The following is a 26,991-nucleotide window of genomic DNA, read 5'->3' on the forward strand; positions in this document are numbered from 1 at the left end:
TCAGGACATGGAAAGTAAGAAAATTGTGAGTTCGGTGGTTGTGCAGGTGTCACAAAGTACATCCTCAGTGGTCATGGAGAAAGTTGGCTTTGTAGCATCATTGCAAGAACTACAATCGCGGGGAATGGTGATCGACCTGATAGCCACGGACAGACACGTTTCAATTGCCAAGACAATGAGAGAACAGTACAAAAATATAAATCACCAATTTGACGTTTGGCATCTTGCAAAATCAATCAATAAAAAATTGTCGGCTGCAGGTAAAAAAAAAGAATTGCAAGGTATTTCACAGTGGTCCAAGTCAATCAGCAACCATCTTTGGTGGAGCTCAAAAACATGTGGAGGGTCGTTGGAAATTCTACTGGAAAAATGGCGGTCAGTAATGCCACACTGTACAAACGTTCACCGATGGAACACGAACCAACATTTCCACAATTGTGAACATGGCCATTTGTCCACAGAGGAGGCACGGAAGAAGAAGTGGTTGATTCCTTCATCACCCACTCACAAAGCCATTGAAAAGATTGTATTTGATAAAACTATAACAAAAGCTTTGAGGGGACTCACGGAATTCTGCCACACAGGAGATTTGGAGGTGTTCCACAATATGTGCCTCAAGTACAGGCCAAAACGATTGCATTTTGGCATGGAGGGCATGATAAATCGGACTCTTTTAGCGGTCTTGGCACATAACCATAATGTTGGCCGTCAACAAAGTAGGACGACCGGAACTTTAGGGACGCTTCGCTACAATAAGGCCTTCACTAAAAGAAGTAAACAATGGGTGATCAAACCAGTGTTTGAGGATATGCAATATGAGTTTATTGAGAAACTTATTGTTGACGTCCTAGATAGGCACATAAATGGAGTTGTGAACGAACCTGTGCAGGGGACAACTGCATTGCCACCCAACATTGCCTCTGTTCCATGTCCACCTAAAGAAGAACTCATTGAGAAATACACATCACGGTTTAAATGATTGTAATTTGATTGTCTGTTCTCTCGAGTCTCCTCATGTCGCAGGCCCATTGAATATGTGTATCTATCCAACCTTGTTCATTTGCGCATTAAATTAAACCAAACAGTAATATAAATCATTTTTCAAAAAATATAGAATGTCTCCGTATTTATGGTTCTGTGGGGCTGCAAAGCACGCAGACAAAATGCAAAGATGGAGTGTAAATTTCAAGTCCTGTGAGAATGCCTTACACTGAATGTAGCTAACTAGGAATGTGTGCTCGTTCAAAGTGAAGGTCAGCTGCTTTGATTTTTTCTCGGGTGCCAGAATGGCCCACGACTCAGTATAAGGTTCTATTGTATTTTGACCTTGACAGGCCGGGACCACGTAAGAAACGATAATGAATATAATTTCAGAAACGAAAGCCATTTCATGTTCGTTCATTAGAAGAAATAACGTCGGCATAGAAGGAGTGGTATTTCGGGGCTGCCCTACGCACAGACACAATGGAAAATGCAAATATAATGTAAGTAACTCTTTAGATGAGTTTATACCGCAATTTAATTACTATACAGTAGCTTTAAAGACGGGTTAAGTTGTACTTGTTCGTTCTATGTGGCATATTGTTTTGTACCGCGCACTATCTTGGGGAGAACAGTCTACTTTTACGGAAGCACCTCAAAACCTTTGCTTCTGCTTTCTCTCTCCCTCTCCCCTGCTACAACTGGTCCACTGTCTGCGATCTCGGTCCTGGGCCCTTCCACTCTCCACCTGCACTCCCTGTCAACCCCTGCACTGAGGGACTGTCTCAGTATCCTACAGCCCCCCCTTGACGTTTAAAACCCAGTTGCACTGTCCTAGCTATGAAATAATTTCCCGACCGAATATATAAAATGAATAATTTTAATAAAGATCTGATGGTGAGACTAATTTCATTGTTTATGTTTTTCAAACAGGTACATCATGCATTACTGCATGTGTCACGAGTACCAGACACCGGCGGACGGCTTTTTTAACCGCCAGTTGCTTCTCCGCGTGAACAACGTTACCACCCTGACCATTTTATGGGACGATCGCCAAGTACAAGTATGCCCTTACGCGGTACTAACGGCTAGATGCAACATACAGACCGTTGTGGTGGCCTAGTGCCTCGTTGTTGGAACAGCCATACGATTATCAGTGCGACCGAAGAGCTTATTTTATCGTAAACCAACACCCTGTTTACTGCACACGAACATCGCTTGCCTCAAGACGAACTATTTTGGATCGAGAGCAAATAAAAATGAAAATCGCTGAATATTCTCTAAACATTTGATGTCCAATAAATGTACTTTGCCAAATGTACAATCTTGCAGTTTGCTTTTAAACCACAGTTTCATATTCCGAATTGTGGCGCTGTATTGTGAGATGATCTAAGACCCTGTGTACAGCAAAGGAACATCGCGTGCCTCAAAACGAACTTTTTGGAACGTGAGCAAATAAAAAAGAAAATCGCTGAATATTCTCTAAACATTTGATGTCAAATAAATGTACTTTACCAAATTTACAATCTTGCGGTTTGATTTAAAAGTACAGTTTCATATTGCGAATTGTGGCGCGCTGTGTTGTGTGAGCTGATCTGTGTTGATTTCCGGGTTCTGTGTGGAGTCGCGTAGAAGACGCCTGGGCGCGTTTGCCTACGCAGCACAGTCACGTCACGGATAGAGGCGGGGAATATGAATGTTTTGATAAAGTCTGTTTCAGGGGCGGGGGATTTGATTTAGTGCCGCAAAAGCAGGTGAGCCAGGGCGATGCGGCAAGTGATAGGATTATCAGAAAATGGCGGCTGATTTCGAGTGCGTTAATGGACGAAAAGTCGGGTAAGGTCCATAGGAAAGTTTTCTACGATCGACCGAGTTATGCTTAAAAACACATGGCCGAACCGTAGGGACAATAAAAAAAAAAGTCCCGGAACTCTCCTTTAATTAACTGTTGTGTCTCCATATGGAGACAGATTGTGAGCAGAAGCAGCTTCAAAGAAATGGAGCCCTTCAAAGAGGATGATGGTATTTGAAGCTGCAATGGTATTGGGAGGTTCCTGCACAATGGCCAGGAGCGGAATTGGGCGGATTAGCTTAGGGTGGCATGGTACCTGGAAGGGCAGAGGGTCGGTGGTCGCTGGCGCACCTAGGAAGCTTCACACTCCATTGCACAGCAGTGCAGGGTGTTCGGGCCTGGGGCAACCTACAAGTGGAGGAAGCACATGTGTGAGGCCAGCACTGGTGGCGTGCAGCTGCTGTACGGCAAGTTCAATCCAGTACGAACAGACCCACGAACCTGGAAACAGTTCAGGAGTGAGGCAGCTCAAAGGGCAACAGGGCTTTGAAAGAAACAGCACAGCGGGCTAGCACTCATTTTGTCAGCAAACTGCAGCTGACAAGTTATCGGCTTGGATGGTGCAGTGGGGAAAGGTATGGCCTGTGCATGTAAATGACCATGTAGAGGAGCAGTTACATGCCTCTGTAGGAAATCCCCCCACCTACCTCCTATATGTTGGAAGTCTGAGATTGTGCCATGTTTGACACCAGCAGTTGTGCCAATACTGCAGCGTATACGCGAAAGAAGATACCCATTGAGACAACCCCATCTATTCTTGAAAGAAGTGAACGTGTGAAGGATGAATCATCCCTTGTTGGGGTGCAGGGAAAGAACACCAAGCACGCCAAGTTTTATTCATTTAAGACATTTAAAAACCCGCAAAATGGACCAAATCATGGTCTCCCATCACGTGAGCCAAGGATGGAAATATAATTTAACTTGGAGTCCTAGAATAATGATAGTGAGTGCCTGCACTCCATGTATTCCCAGGGACAAGGAAACCTTGCAAGGCCAAGTTCAAAGACAACCTTTGTGGCAGAAGGCATGGGCAATGAGAGATGTTGGGCTAATTGGGTGGGGGGGTAGAGTCAGGTCCACCTTCTTGCATCTGGGTCTGGGCTTACGTGCTGCTAAGTGAACCAAATGTTCCATACAAAGGACCTTCTAGTTTGAAGACCAATTGAAAACTGTGTACTTAATGATTTTAAGGATGACATATTTTAGAGGTAGGCATATATTGTCCACCTGATAGTGGGAAGCCAATAACAACCCTAGTTCCCATGCAATGTGTACTTAGATGTTCCCCTTAAGTCAATTACAATCCCTAGTCGGTTTTCCATTATTTGCCACGTAGTATGACATCACCTCGGATGTATTTTTAGTATAAAATGTATGTTTTATGAGAAGATCTCAGAGAAAATGGAGCAATCATCCGTTGATGTTCATTGTAACTCCCCGTTTTAGATAATAGTTAATAAAACACTATCTTTGCCATCTTCCTGAGTTGGTTTGGTTATTCTGCGAACGCATCCATTGTGTGCATGTTACTAAAGGGCCATAAACTCAACCACAGTTCAAGTCCTGTGCGCCTTAAAATTGGCAAATGTAGACTGTTAATCCCATGCCCCTAACAGCCGCAGGGCAAGGTTTTGCCCGAAACCAAGTGATAATTTTGGAAAGTGCAGCATTCTAGCTCAGCAGAGCGGGGTCACTGCAAGCAGAACAATGGAGTATAGAACGTATGAAAGCAAACAGCCAGAAGAAGAAATGATGAAAGTAATGAAAGCGGCAGAGAAAAGGTTTGGAGCCGATTGGTGAAGAATATACAAGTCATTTAGAACGTGCCTGTACACAAGTGTTTCTAGGTGTGACAAGAAAAGGAAGGGAATAGAGATCTTACTAGGCCTTGTGTCATTTACAAGTGTGGGAGGGTGAAAGGGGGAGAAGTGCCAGAGGGGAGGGGTGAGGGGAGAGTGCAAAGGAACTAAGTGCTGCTAGGCAAGTGTCTCATAAGTGCAGAGAAGTCAGGGGACTAAAGGGTTGCAGATACAGTCCCTAAGTGATTGGGAGTGCCAGAGGCTGTGCAAGGGCAACTGGTCATTCAGGAGCCTGGTCCTGTAAGTACAGTGGGTGCCAGGTAACCAGTATGCGCAACAGACAGGGCCATCAGCAAGGGCGAGGGAGAGAGAAAGCGGAAGGGAAAAGGAAGTTCTTAGGTGGTCCTGCTCAAGTTTGAGAGGGGCAGGGAGACTGTTCCAGAGGGAGGCCCCAGACGAGAACAGAGATCTACCCCCCCCCACTCTCTGCCTGGAGAAGCGTCTGGCCCTGAGAGTTGGAGGTGGATGAGTGGAGTGCTCGAGAATGAGGAAAGGAAGAGGCTGCAGCAAGAGGTTAGGTGGCAGGACAAAGACCATATCCCTATGGAGTGCTTCACAACGCTCTCACCTGCTAGCGTGCACCGTGTTTCTGTTAGGTGCGGTTAAGGACTTTCAGATGGGACCGCAAAGCATTCGTTCCGATACTTATAGAAAATTAGGCCCATTAAAGACACTCCATCGCAAGAACAGAAGACTCAGCCATGCGGCAAAATATACTGTCTTTATTATCCAAAACAGACATGGATTACACAGGACAAATAATTATCCAGCATTCCCAGCTTCTGAACCTGTGTCACATGTTTTTATACCAGTATGACATCACAAATTCAGGTCCACCCCAAAAACCTATGGGGTGTTCCCATTCATCAGTTTGGGCTAACTACATATACAGAAACTATACGTTAGTATGTTCATTGGTTCTCCGTATCAGGTAGCTCCGCCTGAGACTATCCCTGAATGTTACAAACTACACTGTTGAAGGGTCGCAGGGATACCATTGGCCTGTGCAACATTTTATACCACATCACAAAGGGAGCTTCAGGATTAGCTAGAGCGGGTCCTCCCAGGCTTCGCACCCTGTCTGGTCACACAGCCGAGTGCAACTATTCAAGGTGACGGGAAGAAACATGGAGGGCTGTGTGTTCCATATTGTCATCACTGTCTGATCACCTAAGCGAGTGCCTGCAGGTTGCAATTTTGGTGGGCAACACTTGTATCATTCCACTCCCAACAGCTTTGCTTCCCACCACGAGTAAATGAGCATTGTCCTGTTCTGCAGGGTCACATGTGATGGGACTGCAAAATAAATCTCTTCTGTCTGCAATTATGAGGATTTTGTTCTGAATTTGTGCAAGTGGCGTGCTGCCTCGGGAACCAGGAATTGTCCACCCACCCCAGCCCTTAGCTGTGAACGCCAGCTCTGCGCCTTGTGCTGCAGGGATCATGTCTCTCCTTCCATGCATCTGTGGCATGTCTTTCCAATCCGATTCACTTCAGTCACCCTATAGGTTCCCTACGCATATTCATGGCTTCTTATGGTTAGTTGCAATAAAGCATATGTAAGCTTGGTCCACGTATATTCTGCATCTTCCGGTTTCGCTTCGGCAAAAGAAAGGAAATGTTCTTAACATTATATAAATGTAGCCGTCCTCTACCTACAGGAGTTATACGCATGTTTTTCATGTCTACAAGCAATAAACTAGTACATGCTTGTGTAGCTTCATGAATGGATGCATATTTGCTTCATGGCTAACACGGCTTTGTCGGGATGTCACTAATGACGGGATTGATACCTGGCTTTAGTAGACCTGATCCATTGACGAGATCGGTCTCCTTGAAAACCATCAACTGTACATGGTTTAAATGGCTGTCTGAGAGAATATCTCTGGTCATATCTGCGATAAATTGGTGCAGTTGTTGACTGGCCAAAGAGCGAGTTACACCTTTAATTCTTCATTCTGCAAGTGGACATTTGCATAGGGGTAATAAGGGCCATTCCTGGGACTCTCTCTTCAGTGGTATATAGCGTTTGGTGCATCTTGAAAGACTACATGCCACCCATCACAGGTCCATGCATGTGTCGTGACACTGGCCCAGCAGTACAGAGGTGTCAGGGGGCAAGTGCTGACAACGGGCTGACTGTGCCAGTCGAGGATCTCAGATGTGTCTATTGCTGCATACTCGATGTGCGCGACAGGCTCCAGCCTTTGAGGAGCACCGCACTGGACTCGGTGCCCGCCATCCTCTTTTGCAAGGTATCCAGCCTGCGCGTGGGTCTGCTGGGTATTCGCGTGCACCAAATCTCACTAGGAAGGGGGTGTGACTCATTGCCATATGTAGAATGTTATGGAAGATGTGACCTAATGCTTCCAAACCCACATGGCGACCACGCTAACAACTCTTGGGGGATACGGACACACTAAGTTAACAAAACTGCTGGAACAATCCACCTCGTAAGGTTGAAAGGCTAAGTCCACTTAAGGAAATGCAACCTCGTTCTGCAGTTAGTGTGATTGTCGAGGATGGTACGGCAAAAGTAGTTTCATTGATCCGCAACGGATCACTATATTTGTTAAACCAAGTGGAGCAAGCGCTCTTGCGTGCATCTTGGCACAGATTGTCAAAGAAAAGCAAACACCCAAGCGGGTTAAGAGAGGAATGAGTGAGGAGCAAGGGACGGCTGGAATGGAAACCGCAATAAGTTCGGTAAGCTATAAGGAGTACGGCTCCATGGGATAGTAAAGAAAATTTGAGGAGCTCCTGAGCTCCCATGATATGGTACTATAAAGCCCATAATGAAGAACAGTTGAATAGGGAAAGTTAGAATGCGGAAGAAAGAAAGCACTAAATGGAGAATGATTGCGAGTTAACAATGAGAAGAATTGAATAGAGTGATAGTGATTTAAACATTGACTAGGTCATGTTCAGAACTGGCTGCAGCGCTAAGCACTACGCAGGGAGGGTGTGAAGCATATTGTGCAGATAGAGAAATGGCACATTGGATACTCATTGTAAACAATACAACAGCAGCATAGTTAGTAGAACAGAGCAGCATAGTTAGTAGAACATAACAGATCATAAACATCACCAGATGTAATTAAAGCACCACAACGAACGTGAACAGTTATCAATGTTACTTAAAACATAAAAGCTAAACAAACGGTTACTCAACGGTAAAGAATGGAGCAAATACCATCGCCATTAGCTGAGAAGGAAGCGCAAACACATGTATAGGCGCATTATAAATGCTGTATCATACAAGAGGGCAACAACAGGGTCAACTGCACATAGTTATATACTATAGAGAGGGCAACTGGAATGTAGACATTGTTATGTTTTCAGTGGCACAGCGTGGGCAAATGCAAACAGAATATCTAACAACTGCACAAGGCAGTGCGATTGCTTGACCTGTTAAAGGAAAACCGGGTGTGATGCATGACTCAAGAAGATTTAAAGGAGGTAGAAAGGGGTAACATAGGAATAACATGTGGTGCTTAGGTTTTGGCTTCGGAATAAATGGGGAGCATTGATTTTGAGGGCGGAATATCGAAGTAAATGAGTTAAGGGCAGAAGAGCTAGGTATGGCCAAGAAGGTGCCAGTCCCCCTGACAGCAATGGGGATCTACCTTTTACAGGAGGGAGAAAGTCTGAAAGGCTGAAAGTGAGCAGACTAATGGCACGAGGAGAATTGAGGTTAAGTGAAAAAGAAGTTTTGCGGGGACACTGTGCTTCCGATACCGGCACTGCGGAAGCAGCTGGAGCACTCATATTTGATTTTTGCCTGGCAGCTCCGCTCTCGGCAAACCAAGCCTGCTGCTGCAATTCAAAAACCCCTCTCTAGCGCAAATGTGCAGGCGAGAAGTGAGGTTAAGTGAAGAAGCAGTTTGGGAGTCGGTGAGTGGGTGAGTCTGCTTGTTGGGAACCCCGTTCTACATTGACATTAGTGCTTGGTTCCCATTAGACATGCTAAAGGGGCGTGCAGTAAGTAAAGGCCCACCAGGGGCTACCCGCAGCCGTAGTCGTGGTCATTCAGGTCTTTTTCAGGGCATTAGCAGCACCTCAGTCCCATGCGCCTGTATACAACCTCCTCCTCCAGTGTCCCAACTGTGCTTGCGATTGGTCTTGCTTGTGCTGATGCGTAGCAATACAATCGTTTTTCATCTGCATCTTGTCACGATAGTGACTCATCAACCAGATGGCGGGCACTGGGCAGGGGCATTTATTATTTACGGTTTTATAGTGCTGAAGGTTCCTCTGCCTTGCTACCCATGCAAGCCCTTTGCGTCGACACGTCTGTGGGTCAGACTTGGTGTGTGATCAGGTGCAGTCCGATTGATCCGTGGGCCTCGCCTTCTCGCCCATGTGTGCCGCGCAAGCCATCTATATTATGGGCTCCCAGTTCGTTGCTGAGTCACAAGATGCTGACGCTTACATTACATGGAGTGATAAAACAGGTTCTTACTCTTAAGGATATGAATTTACAAATGAATTCAGGAGGAAATAGGATCTTTGGGTCCGATTCGAATCTTGATAACTATGAGATGTTCTCTACGCTATCCTTGGAATCATGATTTGGCATTTACAAGTACTATGGATATTTGTAATATGCTTAGCTTGGTTTTAATGGCTTTGTCTAAATGTCATGTTACGCATACCCTTATTTGGGGTTGCCCATCACAAAATCGATCTACGATTGTTTTTTGGAAATACCTTATTAGCTCAAATGATCAGTGAATGGAATGTTATTGGAAGATAAAAGGGGTAGACATTCCATAGAGGGATTCCTTGAGATGAACAAGTTACTCTCTTACCTGGTAACGTTCTTTCGATGGGATGGTCCGACGACGTATTCCATATTTATGACAGTAAGCAGCACAGCTGTGGTGATTACTGTCACAGATCTGGAATACATTGGAGGACCCAATCCCCTCGAACTATAAAAGTAGTATCACTCCAGGTTTTTTTTATGCCTTGAATATTCCTGAAGGGAAATACGCGACATGGTTGGATAGCCAGGAAAGTTATGGAGACCCGTACTCAAATTGCCAAATGCGGTTCCCATAGAGGCTATTAAATGTGAGCTGGGTATTGTATCGCTCACTACTCTGAGGAAAATGTGTCACACTAAATTGTATAATTGAATAATGCAGTCAGCTGACCATGAATGCTTTTTTGGCATTATAGCCAACGCTAAACTCAGGACATATGAATGATTTTATGGAAAATCTGCAATCGATTCTAAACTCTTTTCCCCAGAATATTAATCTTATTATCTCACAATACGCTGAGGAGTATTTATGTTTCAATTTACAAATGAAATAGAAAGCTATTCAATGTGATATGATTAATGCCCTAGATTATCTTATTGCAAAAAAAAGATATGCACTTTATATATGCAGGGTTTTCATATAGGAAAACCACGTGATTATTTATTGAAAGATGGAAAATTATGATTTTAAAAGATGTATTATGTTTCTTCGTTTTAATATACTTTCCTGCAAGGAGTACAGTGGGGCATGGACATCCTGTCCCTTATGAATGTAGAAAATGCCGATTTTGTAAATATAACATAGAAAGCGAGACACTTACATACCCCATGTCCTAGCCTGATGAATTGTTATTGTAGGGTTATAATAACTTTGTTCATAATTTAACATTGATTGCATCTGATCAATGTTAGGATGCTATATATGCCGCTGATTCATTGCTACTTAATGGGGCTGCATATTTTATATGGAAAATAATTTTTAAGTGATGTCATTGTAGGAATATTTATTATGAAACATTGCAATGTAATTTGAGGATCATGAATTGTCATGTTATGAACGATCTTTTATTGGATTAACTACGTATAATTTTTATTCAATCCTCTGTTTAAATTATTGCAACGGTAAAAAATTGTATATTAATGTTTGTGCATAAGGTTTTAATTAACCATAGCACGTTAAAAATGGCCATTATAGCAGGTAGGGAAAGATGGTACAAGGTATAGAAATGGGGCTCTGGGGTGGGGCACAGATGGGCCTGGGGTGGCCCCCTTCCTGTTTCACATTTGGTGTCCAATGGCTTTGTCCCAGCATGACCAACTTTTAAATAAGGGACCAAGCAACAAGGGCATGGAAAGTCAATCTATATTCGAATGGCGACCCCTTCCCGCATACATCGACAGGGCTGGTAAGCTTCGGGGAGCTCCCCGACTAACTAGTGATCCATTCAGGGGACAACACTTTGCTAGAGCTTGGAAGAAAACAACTTGTTTGGACATTGGTACCTCAAGAAATATTATATCACACCATTGGAGGGGGACTGAAATATTAGGTCTGAATAAAAGGAAATGGCGAAAGTCCAAGAAACAATAGATAGAAATTGAACAAAGCTATAGCTAAGCTTTGCAAGAGTATGGGGGACAATTCTCAGTCATGAAGGGATAATTTTGGGGAACACAAACTTAGTACAGAGCAACTGTGTACTTTGATCATTAAAAGGGTTGGAGCTATTTCCCAATGGAATTTCCAACGCTGCAGCAGACAAGGAATTATATATACATGTGCAGAGCAACAACTAGCAAATCACATTGCTAGAGGGACACAAACCTTCATGTCCGAGCTACTTCCCAGAAGGCAATGGAGAGGGGCCAACTCCAACAAAGCAATAGATCTAGCCGGAAGGAAGTTGAACAAAGCAATAGCAGGGTCTTGCAAGACCAGGGAGCTAAACCTCATTAGACATTGGGGGATAACCCTGAGAAACCCGGTTTTATTTCACATTGATGGGGTGCATTGATCGGTGAAAGGAATGGAGCTATTTTCAACAGGCTTTCTCAATGCATTAACCAGTGGTCAAAGTGGGCGGGAGCAGTGCTCCTCCACTTTGATTTTTTAAGTTTTAATGTTCCTATACTTTTATTTAAAAAAACACTGTTCAGGAATGGTTTTGTTTTAAAATAAAATTGTAGGAAGAAGTTGAAACCTGCACTTCAGTGCACTGCACATTCCCTTAAACAGCAGGTTGGTTTGTTTGGGGGTTTGGATTGCGTGTGGGAGGGGCGTGGCAATGTGGTTTGTGGGGAGCAAGGCCAGGCTAGCACTACTTCTTTTGGTACATTTCGACCACTGGCATTAACAAAAATGTTGCAAGTGGATGGTACTTTTGAGGAAAACCGGAGTGGCCGTAGACCCATTGAGGTATGGCGGCACGGGTCAGGGGCGTGAGGAATCAAATTTAGGGGGGCACAGATGGGCCACAGACAAAAGTAGGGGGGCCACCTATGAAAGGGAACGTGTGACGTCACAAGCACTCCTGCAGAGAAGCTTATATGCACACCAACTTCCAAACCCCACTGCACCTCCCCTCCCATCAGAAAGTAGGCACAAAACCATTAAGTCACTAATGACCAATCATTCTCAGTTTTGTGCGCTACATTCTGATTGGAGGGGCTGGTCTTGACAGCAGAGGGAACTTAACAGCTCTTCATTGTTGATTGCTGCCCTGTGTGTGTGCCCGGCAGGTGAAATCCACTGGTCAGGGTGGAGGCTGCCCTTAGCGCCATCTCTCCTCCTGACCCTGAAGTGCCAAAAAGCACACATCTGGAGTTTTGTTCATAATATTTATTGTAAAAAAAAATAAAGGGCCTGCGGCCAATCATTTTTCCATACTGTCAGTGTCTCGGTTGTTACAGAGTAGCCCTCCCATGTGTGTTGTCCCTTTAAGGGGATGGGTCCCTCCCATGTACATTGACCTTTTAAATTGAGCCATGAGCAGGTCATGGCACAAGCTAATTAAAGGGAGCCCTGCAGGCACGTGAACGAGAACGGCTGCAGACTCCAAAACAGAATGACTGGAGTCCGTTTCTCATTAAGGCCTGCAGGCCCACCTGTACAAGCAGGGCCTGCAGGCCAGGGGCCATGGGGCCGCTTTGCCAAGAGGGCCTCCAGGGTCCGCATGTGCTGGTGGGTCTCAACCTGCCACCCCTAGAGGCAGCGTGCCTCGTAGGTGCTGGCGTCCCATAGCACCTGGGAGGGGACATGGGGGGGATGGGGCGATATCCAGCCCCTGCCCATCAATCCTCCGAGGCACTGGGCCTCCGTGATACTGGTGTCCCATAGTATCACCAAGGGAGCTGGTGCGATGTCCGTGACCATCTCCCCCGGCCCCCGTAACATCGGTGTAATGATTTCAGGGTTTACCAACCACCGTATACTTCTACCCATCCTAATATCTGAGTCAGGGGTGGGTACATTGGGGTCTGCCTACCCGTCATCTCGCCCAGGAGGGTACAGGGTGGGCTCTGCCAGATTCCGTAAATAAACGCGGCTTTGTCCGACATCCCACGCCATCAAGGTGGCACCGCTTACTCAGACGAGGACTGGCAGTCCAGCCTTCTGTGAGGCTATAGAAGGGCTTGTTATGTTTCCATGTCCGGGAAGATAACAGTTTTCCTCCCTCGGCTCAGCTGCCGCTAAATCCTGTGCCATGTGCAGGGGACGTGCCTGGCCTCACATGGCTGCCCACGTGCACACGTGCTCGTAGGATGATTCTCTCTCTCTCGCCCCCCCCCCCCAGCGTGAGCGTTCACACAATGGCCTTGTGCTGTGGGAAGCAGAGCAGCCTTCCCGCTCACATCGCCCCTCCTCCTCTTCCCACTGGAACCCCCTCCTTCCTGAGGTGTGCACAGTCCGTGCCGAGGCTATTTTTAGAACTGGGCGGGCTTGAATGAATGGGCGCGCGGCTCTATAAGAGCCCCGTGCAGCCTCGCCGAGACCAAAGTACACAGCGGCGCGAGACGGGGTGTGTTAAGCACCAGACAGACCCGCGGAGCCCCTCACGATAAACACTCAGCAGAGATAGTGTGCCTCACTACCGGTACAACGCACTGAGCGATCCGAGACCCGATAGCCTCGCCTGGGCGGAGCGCCCACCGGACCTAGCGAGCACCTGGGGACACCAAAGCACAGCCACCGCCTTGCGCACCACCGGCGCAAGAGAGCCACCGCCGTGCGCACCACCGGCGCAAAAGAGAGCCACCGCCGTGCGCACCACCGGCGCAAAGCAGAGCCCACGGGCGCAAATAGCAGGTAAGGGTTGGAGACCAGCTGCTAGCTCTGTGCTTGAAGTGTTATTGGGGGTGTTAAAGTGGGGGTGCCCTCGCCCTCCCGGTCCCTACCACAGCAAAGGGCTTGTCATCTCCCCTGGCATCAATATCTGCATGGGGTGGGCAGATGAGGTAGTGTTTGCTTGGAGGGAATGGCAAGATAGACTGGAATGGTCCGCCTCTTTGGGTTTGGGGTCGTATTCGCATTGAATGGGTAGGGTGGGTGCGCCTGTGGGTCTGCATCGGCTTAGCATGGGTGGGCAGGGTCGAGCACCCTACATTTCATGAAAGTCCACAACAGCGCCCTTAGTTTCGCTTGTGCACATCTATTTCAAAAGGTCTCATTGTCATGACTGCATTTGCAGACATGCCAAGATGATCCATTCCATTCTGGAGAGGTTACTCCAGTCCTGGTTTTAACTTGGAATTCTGGGACTGCGAGTCCTGGATTTCAACTGTTATAGATCCCCATTTACAAGTGTCCGAATCCAAAGTTAAAACCAGGACCGAACTACCGTCTCCCGAATCTACTGGATAACGTTGGCATGTCTGCGTGACGTGTGGCATATGCCTGCACGAGCCTTCAAGCGACACCACTGTATCACAGGATATTAAATGACAACGTTGGGCGTGTAGAGGGACACCCAGAGCTGCCGAAGAACACCCCCAGTGGCCGAGAGCATTGACAATGACATCTGTGCGCCCTGATGGGTGTCTCTCAGGGTGCATGAGCTGTGCACCATGCCCGGGTATCCAGGCGTATGGAGGTATGCCTTGTGAAATGTCCTTTACAATGCCTAGACATGCATCGTCTGGGAGGGACGGCTCGCGTGGGGTGTCACTCCCAATACGTGAGAATGCATAAGACATGGAGGAGTATGTCGCTCAATGCTAGCACATGCATAGGTGTGACTCCTGTAGTATGCCATTCACAACGGCTATACATGCATCGGCAGGGAGGTGGTCCTTGTGGTATGCCCCTCACAATGGGTATGAATATATAGACATGTCGCGGTATGTCACTCGATGGCCGTGCACGCATGGGGTCTTGGATGTCATTCACAATGGCTATACATGCATAGGCGTGTGGGCTGGGCCATTTGCCATGTCGCTTCACAGTGGATGTTTAGGGCATAAGGAAACAGGCTGTGGGCATGCACATTGCAAGGCATGTTCCTTTAGTGTGTATGGGGTGTTCCTAGGTCCAGATGGCATGATTGTATGGTGCAGGGATGTCATTGGGTGCTGGTTAGACGTTCATGGTTCACGCTTGGCTGCCGCGCCTTGGTATAGGCGAGGTCATTGGGAGTGCATTATTCGGTAAGGACGGGGGGTCGGGGGGCTGTCTCGTCTGCTAGAGATGTCATTTGTCGATGCTTGTGAATTAATGGCTACAGCTGGCCCGTCTCCCTGTAATAAGAGAGAGAGAGTTGTCACTGTCTGCCTAAGATGCGATTGGTCCATGTTTGCACATCAAGTAAACCACCGCAAGCAAGGCTCCCTCAAGCTGGTCATAGGGATGTGTTGGGGGAGGGGGAAGGAGGTAGAGGTTTGTGAGAACGAGAGGGAAGAAGCAGAGAGTCGATGTGATGCCACTTGCGTGCAAGGCACTTACGCTGAGCTGAGGCCACCTAGGCTTGGAAGGCGTTGCCAGGCACGTGGCTATCTTAAGGTGTGCCATTTCACGCTGCGATGTGTTAGGGCAGTGAACAAGTCACCTCATGTTGGTTATAAGCAACTGGGTGCCTTGAGTGGGGGGGGGGGGTCTGATGTGGACGATTCTTATCTCAGAGTATTGTGATGGGTTTCATGTGTTCGATGCAAGTCAGCGGGAATTTGTCATCACGTTTATGGAACAGGAGCTCTGATTTATGAGATGTGCTATAGGCTGCCAGCTGGTCCTCACTGTAGGGCCCAGTATAGATTACAGGCTGCCAGCTGGTCCTCACTGTAGGGCCCAGTATAGATTACAGGCTGCCAACTGGTCCTCCGTGTAGGGCCCAGTATAGATTACAGGCTGCCAACTGGTCCTCCGTGTAGGGCCCAGTATAGATTACAGGCCGACAACTGGAACTCGAGTTGTGTGTATGAACAGCCGAAAATCTGACTGTTGGTGTGTGAAATGTGTGTGGATGAATATTTTACACATGACCCCCTCTCACCCTATCCACCCACCCCTTGACATGTGCCTGTTTGTCAGCGCTGATGACACTCCTTTTCTCTTAACAGAAATGAGATCCAAGCTGCACCTTTCTGTGAGCCATCTACCGACCATCTGTGAGAATGTGGAGGTGACGTTCATACCCGGAACCACGATGAACGCCGACAGCGGGAAGAGTCCCTCGCACACCGTGGACGAATATGCAAGCTCTATTCGTCAACTGGCGCAGCCCACCTCACTGGGGTCCGACGGCCCACGTGGCCATCACAGCAGCTTGCGCAAGTCACACAAGAGGGCCAAACTGAATCCGGTGGGCATAGTGCACGGTCATCGGAGGCAAGATGTGCATGACTGCACACGGGACACGTCCTGCTGTCAGGGTAAAACTGCACAGGAAGCCGCCCTGGACGCATCGTGTGCCAGGAGCAGAGTAATGGCAGAGTATGCTTTGGACACACCACGCTCGAACAGCTCTTTGCACAGAACCCTCAACAGTGACCCATTGGATTGGCTGTATGGGCACGACGGGAAGGAAAACAAGTCACAGAACAAGCTACTCCACAAAAGAGCGGCAGGTCCTGTTGACCATGGACAATCTGCGGCCTGCCCAAGCCGCCAGACTCGGGCACCAATGGCAGGGAACCGACAGAGTGCCAGTAGCTCAGGGTCAGAGCGACATAATCAGATTGCGAACACTCCGAGATCAGGTGACCACTCAGATGTTTCCGGGAAAAGGAGCCGGACACAGAGGCTACATCGGATATCCGGAGGTCCAAGCAGAATGCTTGGCACATCACAAAGCCCCCACCTGCCAGTCATCTATGAGCTGTGAGCAAGAGGGACATTGGACTTTAGGCTCAGCTTGAGCTTCTCATTAGCTCGACAGACTCTTCTAGAACTTTCCATGGCGCATACACTAAACTGTTATGGATTTCCTGAAAACGCACTAGATTATTAGAGCCTTCAGTAACACTTTCTGGACTCTTTTACAGACTTCAGACCAATCAAGGTCTTTCCTTCTCACCGAGTCCTGTGCCAAATCTTTCAAGAACAGATGATAGAATCTTCGAGAACGTTTTCTAATAGACTTTATAAGTTCACAGCAATGTCTCTCATTGAGAGAAAGTCTTAAGAGGCTGAACGTCTGCATTTTTCAGACATCTGAAAAATAAAATGTTACTCTACTGCTTGCCTGGTTTGTGTTTTATTTGCATGCAATAAACTGTACAGTACCAGGGACATGCCTGCCTTATGAGAACACGATATGCAATCGTGATCCACTGATCATCATTAGTGCGCTATTCCATACAAATTTCTCTGGAAAGGTTTCTGGTGAAAAATATGTTCTAATAGGCCGGCTCTATTTTGGCTTATGTGACTGTGGATTTCCTGTCCCATCCCAAAATGAGTGGATGTAACTGATTTTTTAATAAAGGTTATGAGAACCAATTATAATTGCACGGGTAGTATAGCTCAGTGGCGACTTGGAAGCAAGACAAAGCAGAGCAAGAGGTTCGCATCCCCGGTCCGCTTAGAAACCGCTTCGGTATTAAGCGTTCTAAAAAAAAAAACAATTATAACCAGCTGGGAAGGTAGACTGTGCATGGGGGAAAAAAAGGGGCTGGCCGTATTGAATTATGCATCAGTGCGCGGCATAGTGTGGCTGCACGCCGACAGGAAGGATGGTGGCTATTGGAACATATCCGGAGTGGATGCAAATCATGGCTTGATGAGTGTAGCTGGCATCTACTAGTAAGCAGGAACAAGAGGCCACCATTCTAACGTCAACCTGAGACACAAACTGCACTCTGTTTATATAACCCATTTAGGCTTTAAATGGCTTCTAGGTGTGTCCTAATGATCCGGTGTGCACATTCCAACTCTCTCTCTCACTTCTAGGATAGAAGCAGGAACTTAATAGCTCCGGCAATATCCCCATCTGATGGATGGATAGTGGTGAATGCATACAAACGAGCCTGAGCCGTATGATAGGTTATTTTTATTTTTTGGGGTGATGGGTTATTTATAACACGCTTAATACCCAGAGGTTTCTAAGCGCGACCCCAGTGATCGAACCTGTGTTGCTCCATGTCATCTTGCTTCCAAGGCGAGCACTACTGTTCAAGCAGGCAGAAAGGCAGTGTGAGGGGAGGGGGGGAATAGTTTATGTATACAATGTGAGGGGAGCGAGCACCAGTAATCGTGCACCAAGGCCTTCAGCATTTCCTCCAGTTTTTGGAAGTAAAGTGGATAAAATACCCCATCCAATTGCTGTAGGCATTACTGCCACTTTACCTACACACTCTTAGCATGGGGTGTAATAAAAGTGGCGGCAATTCCACTACCCCCACTTTTTAACTACATAACCATGAGCCACGTAGTCTAGTTTGGGAATTCCAAATGATATAACGGGGCAGGCCGACCTAAAATCTCAGCTTCCCCACTTACCAAAGTATGTGATCCAGGCCCAATCACTTTACATCACTGTTTTAGTAAATTATCCGACAATTATTTCCTTGGAGGGATTCGTTTAGGGGTGCACTACACAGAGTCCACATCATACATTGCTATGGTTTGGAAAGCAACAGATAAATAGTGGAATCACAGAGGAATAGTGGAATCACAGAGGAATAGTGGAATCACAGAGGAATAGTGGAATCGCTTACCAGACTTCAGTGCTACAATATATATAATACTATTGACCATTTATATAGTGCATTTCAAAGGGTTAAGTTTCACTGATATCTACATCAATTTGCAACCATGGTTGCCTCTGCATAGATCAAGGGGAAAACGGATCCTTAAATATTAGTACTGTGGGTGGTGTAGAAGGGCTGAGCAGTGATTGGAGAGTGCAAATGAGAAGGTTGCTTTGCAGACATGAAAGGATTTGATTAAGACGAATATACATCCTACAAAAAGATCTGAAGTCAGTGATATAGCGCTACTGTTTCTATTAAAATTACATAATAAAGTGACTGTTAGCAACTCCCCACACTCCCTCTTTTAGTTTGTTATACCGAATAGCCTGTTGGTAAAAACCTAGCCCTGGGGATGTCTTGACTTTTGGGTGCTTGAGGCAATGCGTATTAGTCACACCATTTCCCAGGGGGTGGTTAAGAGTTTTGTTAATCTTTGCCTCGAAAGAAAGACAGTTAGGCTTAATCGCTGGGACTTCATCATAATGTTCAATTTAAAAGAAACATAATAATCAAGTAGGGAGGAGCCTTTAAAACTCAGGGGAAGAGTGAATACGGATAGGGAGTCCAAATAGGACAAAGTGGGGTAATGACACCCTATCCCAGTTAACGACAATGGGGGGGGGGGGTAAGGAAAACAAGTTAATTGGGCAGATTTTACAGGAAAAAAAGTACAATTGGGTAGCAAAGCCATGTCATTTTGGGATGAAAAACTTGGAGGCACCTCCTTCTACCACTTAGCCGCAAAAAACCTGGAACATCCCAAAAGAAATAAGAAACACTGAAGATCACCTAAAATTCAGGAAATCACTAAAAACCTGGCCCTTCAACACCACAGACTAAATCTGGAAACCAAAACCAGAAAAAGGGTGACTTAACCGGAAAGGACATGGACATTCCCGACCCAAGAGGGTAACTCCCACGGCACCTGGACGGGTGACACCGGATAGACTGGAACACCGGCGGCACGCACGGAAACTGAGTCAACTACCCCAGACAATCCCACCAACACTTTTGCCCGCCCCTTATTTACCGCCAGGCACCACAGTGATGTGGAATTGTCGAGATATCGGCAATCACCACATTACCTGAGAGGTTGACATTGACAGGTGCACTGGCCACAGGAGTAAGAAGGGAGGATAAGGGGAGCTATGAGAGCATGTTAGAGGTGGGGGCCAGAGGAGTAAGGAACCTTATATGCCAGTCGGACCCAGATCAGGACAGAGCCGCATCAGGGGAGACTACGCAAGCCGAGCGCCTCAATTCAGGATAGAGACGCAAACTAACCAACTCTACTAACAATTTCCCTTTCTGCATACACCCCTCAAACTCCAAACCAAACACAACCAAAACCTACAGCACAACAAGTCGCACAAACTTCACTACATCGCAACAACAAAACAAAAACACACATAGTCTTGCACGACAGTACATGACGACTACTGGCCGCAAACACCCCAGGCCCAGCCAACGGACCCACCGGGCTGAGGCTGCCAACAGCACATCACTGCTCTCTTGCACTTTTCCTGCTTCCTCCCACTAATTCACCCTCCCCATCTCTTTCAGAGCCGCCAGAGCGCCAGGGGACCACTCCGGTGGTGATAGTGCGCAGTACAAATGTCCTTTAACATTAACATCAATATAGTTAATTTTGGGATGAGATCCTGCTGGAGCAGCTGAAGCAGTCAGGAGTTAGATAGAGTATCACTGTCAGTCCAAGGCGGTACAGCCCGAGGGTGTCTAAAGGTAACATGTCCTTTAAATAACAAAAGAAATCTACCTGGAGTGGTTGCTGGGCACTGGCTACTTTTCAGCAACCAGCACTAGGGAGGGGCATGGCTTCGAAAACAGCAGGGCAGCATCTGCCAGGTGTGGCCCGGCCAAGACTGCAGGAAGGTGGGCGAGGGGACAATGGCTGCCCCACACGAATGTCTAGGAGTGGGGGGCAGGGGTTGGGTTATTTCTTATGCTGGGGCCATGTCTGGCAGGTGCGGTCCCTGCGAGGAGGAGAGCAGCACTGAGCATCGCTGTCAGCGCTGCCCTCCCACGATGATAAAGTGCACTGCGCCGAGAGCCAAGCTGCCAATGCAGCTACCTTTAATGGGCGAGATTATGTTTTCATTGGAGGGGTTTCATTATCTTAAATGATTTATAGCAAGCACCCCTGCTCCCAACCCACCTCTCTCGCCAGGTCCTGTTCTCTTCACCGCCCGCCTTAAGAATCCGCCATGTGACCTCTCTCCTTCAGGCTGCCCACCCACATACCCCCCCCCCACTCCACCCGCCAAACCCCTTACTTGCTCCAGCGCCTTGAACTCCCATCTCTTCTGGTCCCCCTCTGGGGCCCAGCGGCCCTCGGACGGCAGTCCTGGACAGCCTCTTTTCAGGTCAGACAAGGAAATTCGGCCCCAAGATCCGCAAAGGGCAAGAAAGACACCCAGGATTAGTGTCCCCTGGAAAGGTGACGCCAATAGCTCAGAGACACAAAGTGGAGGGAAAATAAGCTTCGATGCTTGCATTGCTAAAGGCTCAGAGGGCCTCAGTAAATACGGGGAGCAGGGGCTGATCTCAATGTCCGTAGGTGACATAAGTGGGACGCTGGAGGCCAATTAGATGCAAAGTGGTGGGCAGCCACCCATTCTGTGGCGGCGTAGAGAGTTTCACAGTGGTTGCCGAGTAGGGTCCACTACACTGGGCGATTCAGGAGGACGAAGACGACATGGCGGGCACATACTTCCTCTTCATGGGGCAAAAGTTGGCACAGAATTAACGTTACATCACAGATTTTAGTAAGCTGGTTACAAGCCCTAAAGGTCACACATTTTTTTTTTTAAAAAAAAGAAGATTTAAGTCTGTCCGGGAGCGTAGGACTTGTCAGAGGCGTAGCCAGGATCGTCTAACAAGTGGGACATGAAGCTAGTGTGGTCGGGCAGACCGCAGTGACATTAACATCTGTAAATGCCCGCCCAGCGCTGCTGAGTCAGCATTTACAAATTATGGGTGGTATTTGCCAGTTCAGGTCCTAGCCTGTCTAGCCTCTATGCAGGGGGGGCGTAGGTGATACTTTTCTGCCCCGAGGGCAGGTCATAACAAGGTGCGCCCTGGCAGCTATGCCACCACTCTGATTTTCTTTCCTCTCCATACGGACAGCGAAAAGGCAGATGTTCAGATTCGGGAAGGGCAGTACTTGGCCACTTTGTGTTGAAGGCGCACAGTCCAACCATTGCACTGGAAGGCCCGTCCCAGTGGATGGTGTACAGGGATTGGAATGAGATGCGAGTATCCACGGGGAGGCAGCGCAGAGAACACAGCAAGCGTAGGTAACGAGAGAAGAGCAAAAAAATCAAGACAGTCACTTACCCAACAGAACAGCAACATGGCAAAACGACAGATTCGTATTGCAACCACCACCGTGCACTGAGGGAGTCTACTGTAGGTGGCAGCAAGCTCCTTGTTTTAACCAGTCTGGCTGTTTTCACTAGGTCGAGTGATGAAAGCGTTGTAATTTAAGGTTTTGAAATTATTGCTGTGTACTATTTTTAGATTGTTGGACTGGAAAGCTAAATTGGGATAGTTTTCATGCTGTCATTTAATTTGATGGCTGCCAGTACAACAATGCTTTATTTGGATGACTTTTGAGCCCACGAGTGTTGACAAAACCTTTGCAGGCTCTTAGCAAAGTAAACAATTGTATATTTAAAGTGTTCTTTATGCCGTTGAATGCGACTTTCTCGTAGAAGTACCATTATCCTGACTTGCTCTATAAGCGGAAGGCGCTGCTCCATGCGCAGGCACTAGTAAAAACGGGAGGCATTTCTTAAGCATTGACTAAGCCTGCAAACGGCCCCTAAAATGCCTTGGATTAGCCTTCATGACACCCTAACCAGGCAATCCTGCGGCACACCAGTGTAAACTAGCTGAATAAGCAGTAAATATTTTCAGAGTGTTTTACTGACTGCTTAGAGACTCAATTAACTCACTGCTTGTAGAATAGAAATGCTTAGCATTGCTTGGGAATGGTTCTGTAGACAGCCACACTGCTCGATAAGTGCTAAAGAAATGACAAGAACGCATTTTTCTCTGTCTAGTGGGATGGTTCGTGTAGCGCACGTCTAACCCAGCTCCGAATCAACTGAGCGCTGTACAGCAATTCTGACAGTTTTCTTCGATACAGGGTTTTGTATATCACCCACTTGGTCCCATACAGCGAGTTCCCTTTCCCATGCTAAAGTTGCCTGCCTGGTTTCCCCTTAACTCGGAGATGCTATTGGCTGTTGCCATGGAACAGAACGTGGGTGTGGTAGGGGACGAAGGACTTCTCTTTTTGGAGATGACGTTGACAGCAAGGGGTGCTCTCTCTTCTAATATGGTACAGCTAGCTACACAAGCATAGCTTAGTCAATACAGTTCGGGAGTGTGGTTCTGAGGAATTCCCAACAAGCTATGCAGTGTACCCAGCTGAAAAGGAGAGTGCAGAAAGTTGGCACTGTGTACTTTAATAGAAACAATATCTGTATATACTTATGACTGCTACGTCTTCTGATCTTTTTTGTAACGCCTTATATATTTGCAGGGTGCATCTCTTCAGCACATCCGTTCATGTCTCCTACACAGTATTCTCATCCTCTCAAACCGCCACCCCAACGATCCTACACCCATGTTACTAGCACTGTATCGTTGTTTTCACTTGTTCCATGGGGAGAGACCCATGGCTCAAAAGTGATGTGGCTATGAGGGACTTCAGACGGTGGAATCCAGGGCCCCACCTGTTTCCAATCATGAATGAAAGTATAAGCTAAGAAAGGTTCAGTAAACTCTTAGTAAAACACCAATGATCAGGTAGTTGCCCTAAGAGTACAATAGGATGTACGAGACAAGTAGGCCGAAAAGTAGTCACATTCACATAAGTAGGAGGTTGTTGAATACCTAAATAGGGTTATACAAGTAGTGTAGAAGTGAGTAGGTATAGGGTGGGTGCAGGTTGCAGCATACACGGGCAGGGAAAAGTTAATGGTGGCATTCATGCAAGACACGAAGCACACAACATGGTGGAGAATGGACAGACGTACCACCATTACTCAGACCAAACTCTGCAAGGCCTCAATTCTGAAATGCTGCAGCCTGACATAAAATTGCTTAACACAAAATTGCAGACATCACGATGCTCAGACGAGCCCCAAACATGAAGGTCAGTGTGCCATGGGGAGTCATGCTTGGCAAGCTGACACCACACCAGCTAATATTTTCCAGGGCATATAGCATACAATTATTCAAGTTATTTAGTTGCAGTCGGTAGCAGTAAAAAATAGAGATATCCCTGAATCCAGGTGCAAGTAGCTACTGTGCCAATGGATCCTTTAATGAATGAATACACAGTGCCCCATGTGGTTGCCGAAGGAAAGCACACATGTTAGGATAGCAGAAAATCCAATAAATGGATGAAATTGAGCTCTGAACAGTGGTCCTCTATCATGTGATCTCAACAACTAATCTATCCCAGGCCCAATTAGATAGTGCACCCAGACAGATGACAGGCCAAAGCCACAGACTGGCAGATGAGGCCTCTGGCCTGGGAACCAGAAGGGAGTAGCTTCTTTAAACTGGATCATAGCGGTTTACTAAGCTCTCCTTCCTCACCACGCAACTTGGCACAGCATAAAAGTGCCGAAGCCAGATGAGCACATAAAAGGCCAATCAAACCCTGCCCTTATCTGCTAGTGTAGTAGAATGCCAGCTAAAAGCATTTTGGATATACATGTATCATTTGTAGAAGGTTGAACCAAGGAGGAGATATTAGTTATAGAATAACTATATGTTCTATACACTACCAACAAATCAAGTAAGAGTAGCAGTTTTTTATGATGATTACTAACAAAGACATCAGTTAGGACAATGTCTTTGTTTGAAAGGGTGTACTCACTGCCATTTTGAGGTTCTTTGTACACTCTCCCAGCAGCCGTTTGTATTGTAATAAAGTAGTTTTTTTTCGTCCACTTTAGTCTCTTATGGTGTATTTGGGCCTATCTTAACAACTGGTACTTTGTGTTCTGACTTGCAAAGCACCAAATCACATGGTAAACTAACCTGACACTACAAAAAGAACGATTCCTTCTGAAAATGCAAACAGGCACAACAAAGAATGTGCATCTAAAAAACCAGGGCAATCCAGAAATGTAGCTGAATTAAAAATGTATCTGGCGGTCTCCACCCTACAATTGAAGGAATGGAAACAACCATATGCATTGAAGTTAGCGAACAAGAGCAATCTACCACGTGCAACAATTCGATAACTTGACAAACCTGGTGAGAAAAAAAAAAAAACATACATCTACTTATCATTACACAGTTTATTAGTGTGGTTGTTTCAATAAACACAACAATATATATTGTAACATGTAAGAAGACAATGGCTACATAGCTCATTGGGTTGAGGGCCTGCTGCATGTGTGTGCATGTGATTAATGTAACAGATATAAGTTTCAGTGGGCAAGACATGATGTTTCATGCTTCTGAGGCCAACAAAACAATCATGCCATGTAAGCATTGTGCCCATCAGTGGCATGCAGAGAGGAGGACCTTGTCATAATGTGCACACATTCTGCCAATATACTCCAGCAAAAAACTTCCTTACAACAAACTGCTATCTAATTGATAGAACACATTATGCTATGGGGATACAGACCAATCTCGGTCTATTAGGTCATACTGCCAGGGGTATATATCAGCCAGGCACTTTTGGGGGTGCAATTATGGTGAGCTTTCCCACTAGCAGATTGGGAAGTGGTATAACGGATTGTTGAAATGGCGGAAGAGGGGCGGGCACCACAATAATCCATTAGATTCTAATACATTTCTATTTTCGTAATCCCTTGTGTAATTTGTTGGAGCTATCTGGAGTTGGCTGATCCTATGACAAGGATCCAAAAATAGCAGACAAAAAAACAGGTGTATCTACCCAGTAATGCCAGATGCTCTCAAACTGCTCATATGAGCTGCAGTGCATTCTCAAAAATGAGTTCCAATTACTGTTACATAAGTATTCTGATGTACTCCACGCTATCTGTAGAAAGATAAACTACATAGGTCTGCGTACTTTTCTAAATACTAGTTTAATCTAATTTTTCTAAATTTGAATCAGCAAATTGTAAAACCAACAATTTCCTTAGCGGAATGTGGCTGAAAGCCAATGCATTCCGGAGCATTGCTTCATCTTCAGGGATATGCAGCACGTTGGCCAAGACAGTGTGGCCACTTTATCGGTGTCTCACTTTGGCTTTGAAAATAGTCTCTCTTGGGCTTCTTAGATTGCTTCTGAAAATACTTCAGAAGCCCAAAGCTCAGCAGCTCGTATTCTACTAAGTTTACGTGGAAACAAACTTCTCTCCCCCTGCTTCGGCTTCTCTTCACTGGCCCGGTGAAGGCCAGCATGGACTTTAGTTCTTGCGTATGATACATCACGTTCAATTTATTTAGATTCACCTTTGCTCGCTGAATCCCAAACATATGTGTTCACCACAAGCCTCTCAGCTAAAGTCATGTTTCTATAAGCCCTTACGAGTGGAAGGCCAAGCGTTTTCTGTCCTGGCCCCAAAAGTATTGAACTCTTTCTTTCCCCTTGTGCAGTACGCAGGACCATTTGTAGTGTAGGAAATTAGCAAAGACTTCCCTTTTGCGCAGTGGAGCTCATTTTGGATAAGCATGCAACGTAATTGGATGGCGTAAAAACCGTGTGTAAGGCGTTTGCGCCGTTCATTCACAGCACTGCTCATTTTCATATATTTTTATGGCAGAAAGGGAAGGATCGTAACATAATTCTGCCACTCCCTTCCTCTGCGCCATACAAATACTACAGTATTTGATCGGGCATGAATTTTCAGGCCGGCGCAAATGCTGTGGAACCTATGATGTGGGCCTGCTTTTTGCTGGAAGACATAGTAAATGCCGCCTGCCATGCGTACCAGGTTTGAAGAGAGCTGTTCAGAAGGAGGAAAGACTGCAGTGAAACCAGGAGGAGGAGACTGGAGGAGCACATTCTGAAGGGGAGTGGATGAGTTGTTAGGGGGGAGGGGCGGTGAGCGAGTAGGGTCCTCTATCCCTGAGTCACAAGGCACTAAATCTCCGAGGGAGTTTAAGGGGGAATGAGGAAGCTGAAGATTTATTGGACTAGGTGGGTGAATTTAAGGACGAGCTGAGATTGCTGTTGGTAATATGAAGAAGGCAGTTGTAAGTTTGTTGCTGGAGGCAGATGGGAAGCAGGAGGGAGGTGGTAAAGTTAAGGATGATGTAGCTGAACAGGAGAGGGCAGAAGATGAAGTTAGAGAAGGAAGTGGTGTTGGGAAAGAGTTGGT

The 26,991-nt window shown here is 46.5% G+C and overlaps 2 protein-coding genes across 3 annotated transcripts in view; one reads left to right on the forward strand and one right to left on the reverse strand.

Moving 5' to 3' along the window:
- Positions 1 to 26,991, reverse strand: part of RASSF4 (Ras association domain family member 4) — a 666,318-nt gene that overhangs the window by 259,076 nt on the left and 380,251 nt on the right. The window lies entirely within an intron of this gene.
- On the forward strand, positions 13,525 to 17,131 carry DEPP1 (DEPP autophagy regulator 1). Its single transcript, XM_069611149.1, has 2 exons — positions 13,525 to 13,766; positions 16,013 to 17,131. The coding sequence occupies exon 2, from the start codon at positions 16,015 to 16,017 to the stop codon at positions 16,774 to 16,776; it is 762 nt and encodes a 253-aa protein (XP_069467250.1). The 5' UTR covers positions 13,525 to 13,766; positions 16,013 to 16,014; the 3' UTR covers positions 16,777 to 17,131.

The sequence above is a fragment of the Ambystoma mexicanum genome, chromosome 8 (genome assembly GCF_040938575.1).
Source record: "Ambystoma mexicanum isolate Mex_15411 chromosome 8, UKY_AmexF1_1, whole genome shotgun sequence".
NCBI lineage: Eukaryota > Metazoa > Chordata > Amphibia > Caudata > Ambystomatidae > Ambystoma > Ambystoma mexicanum.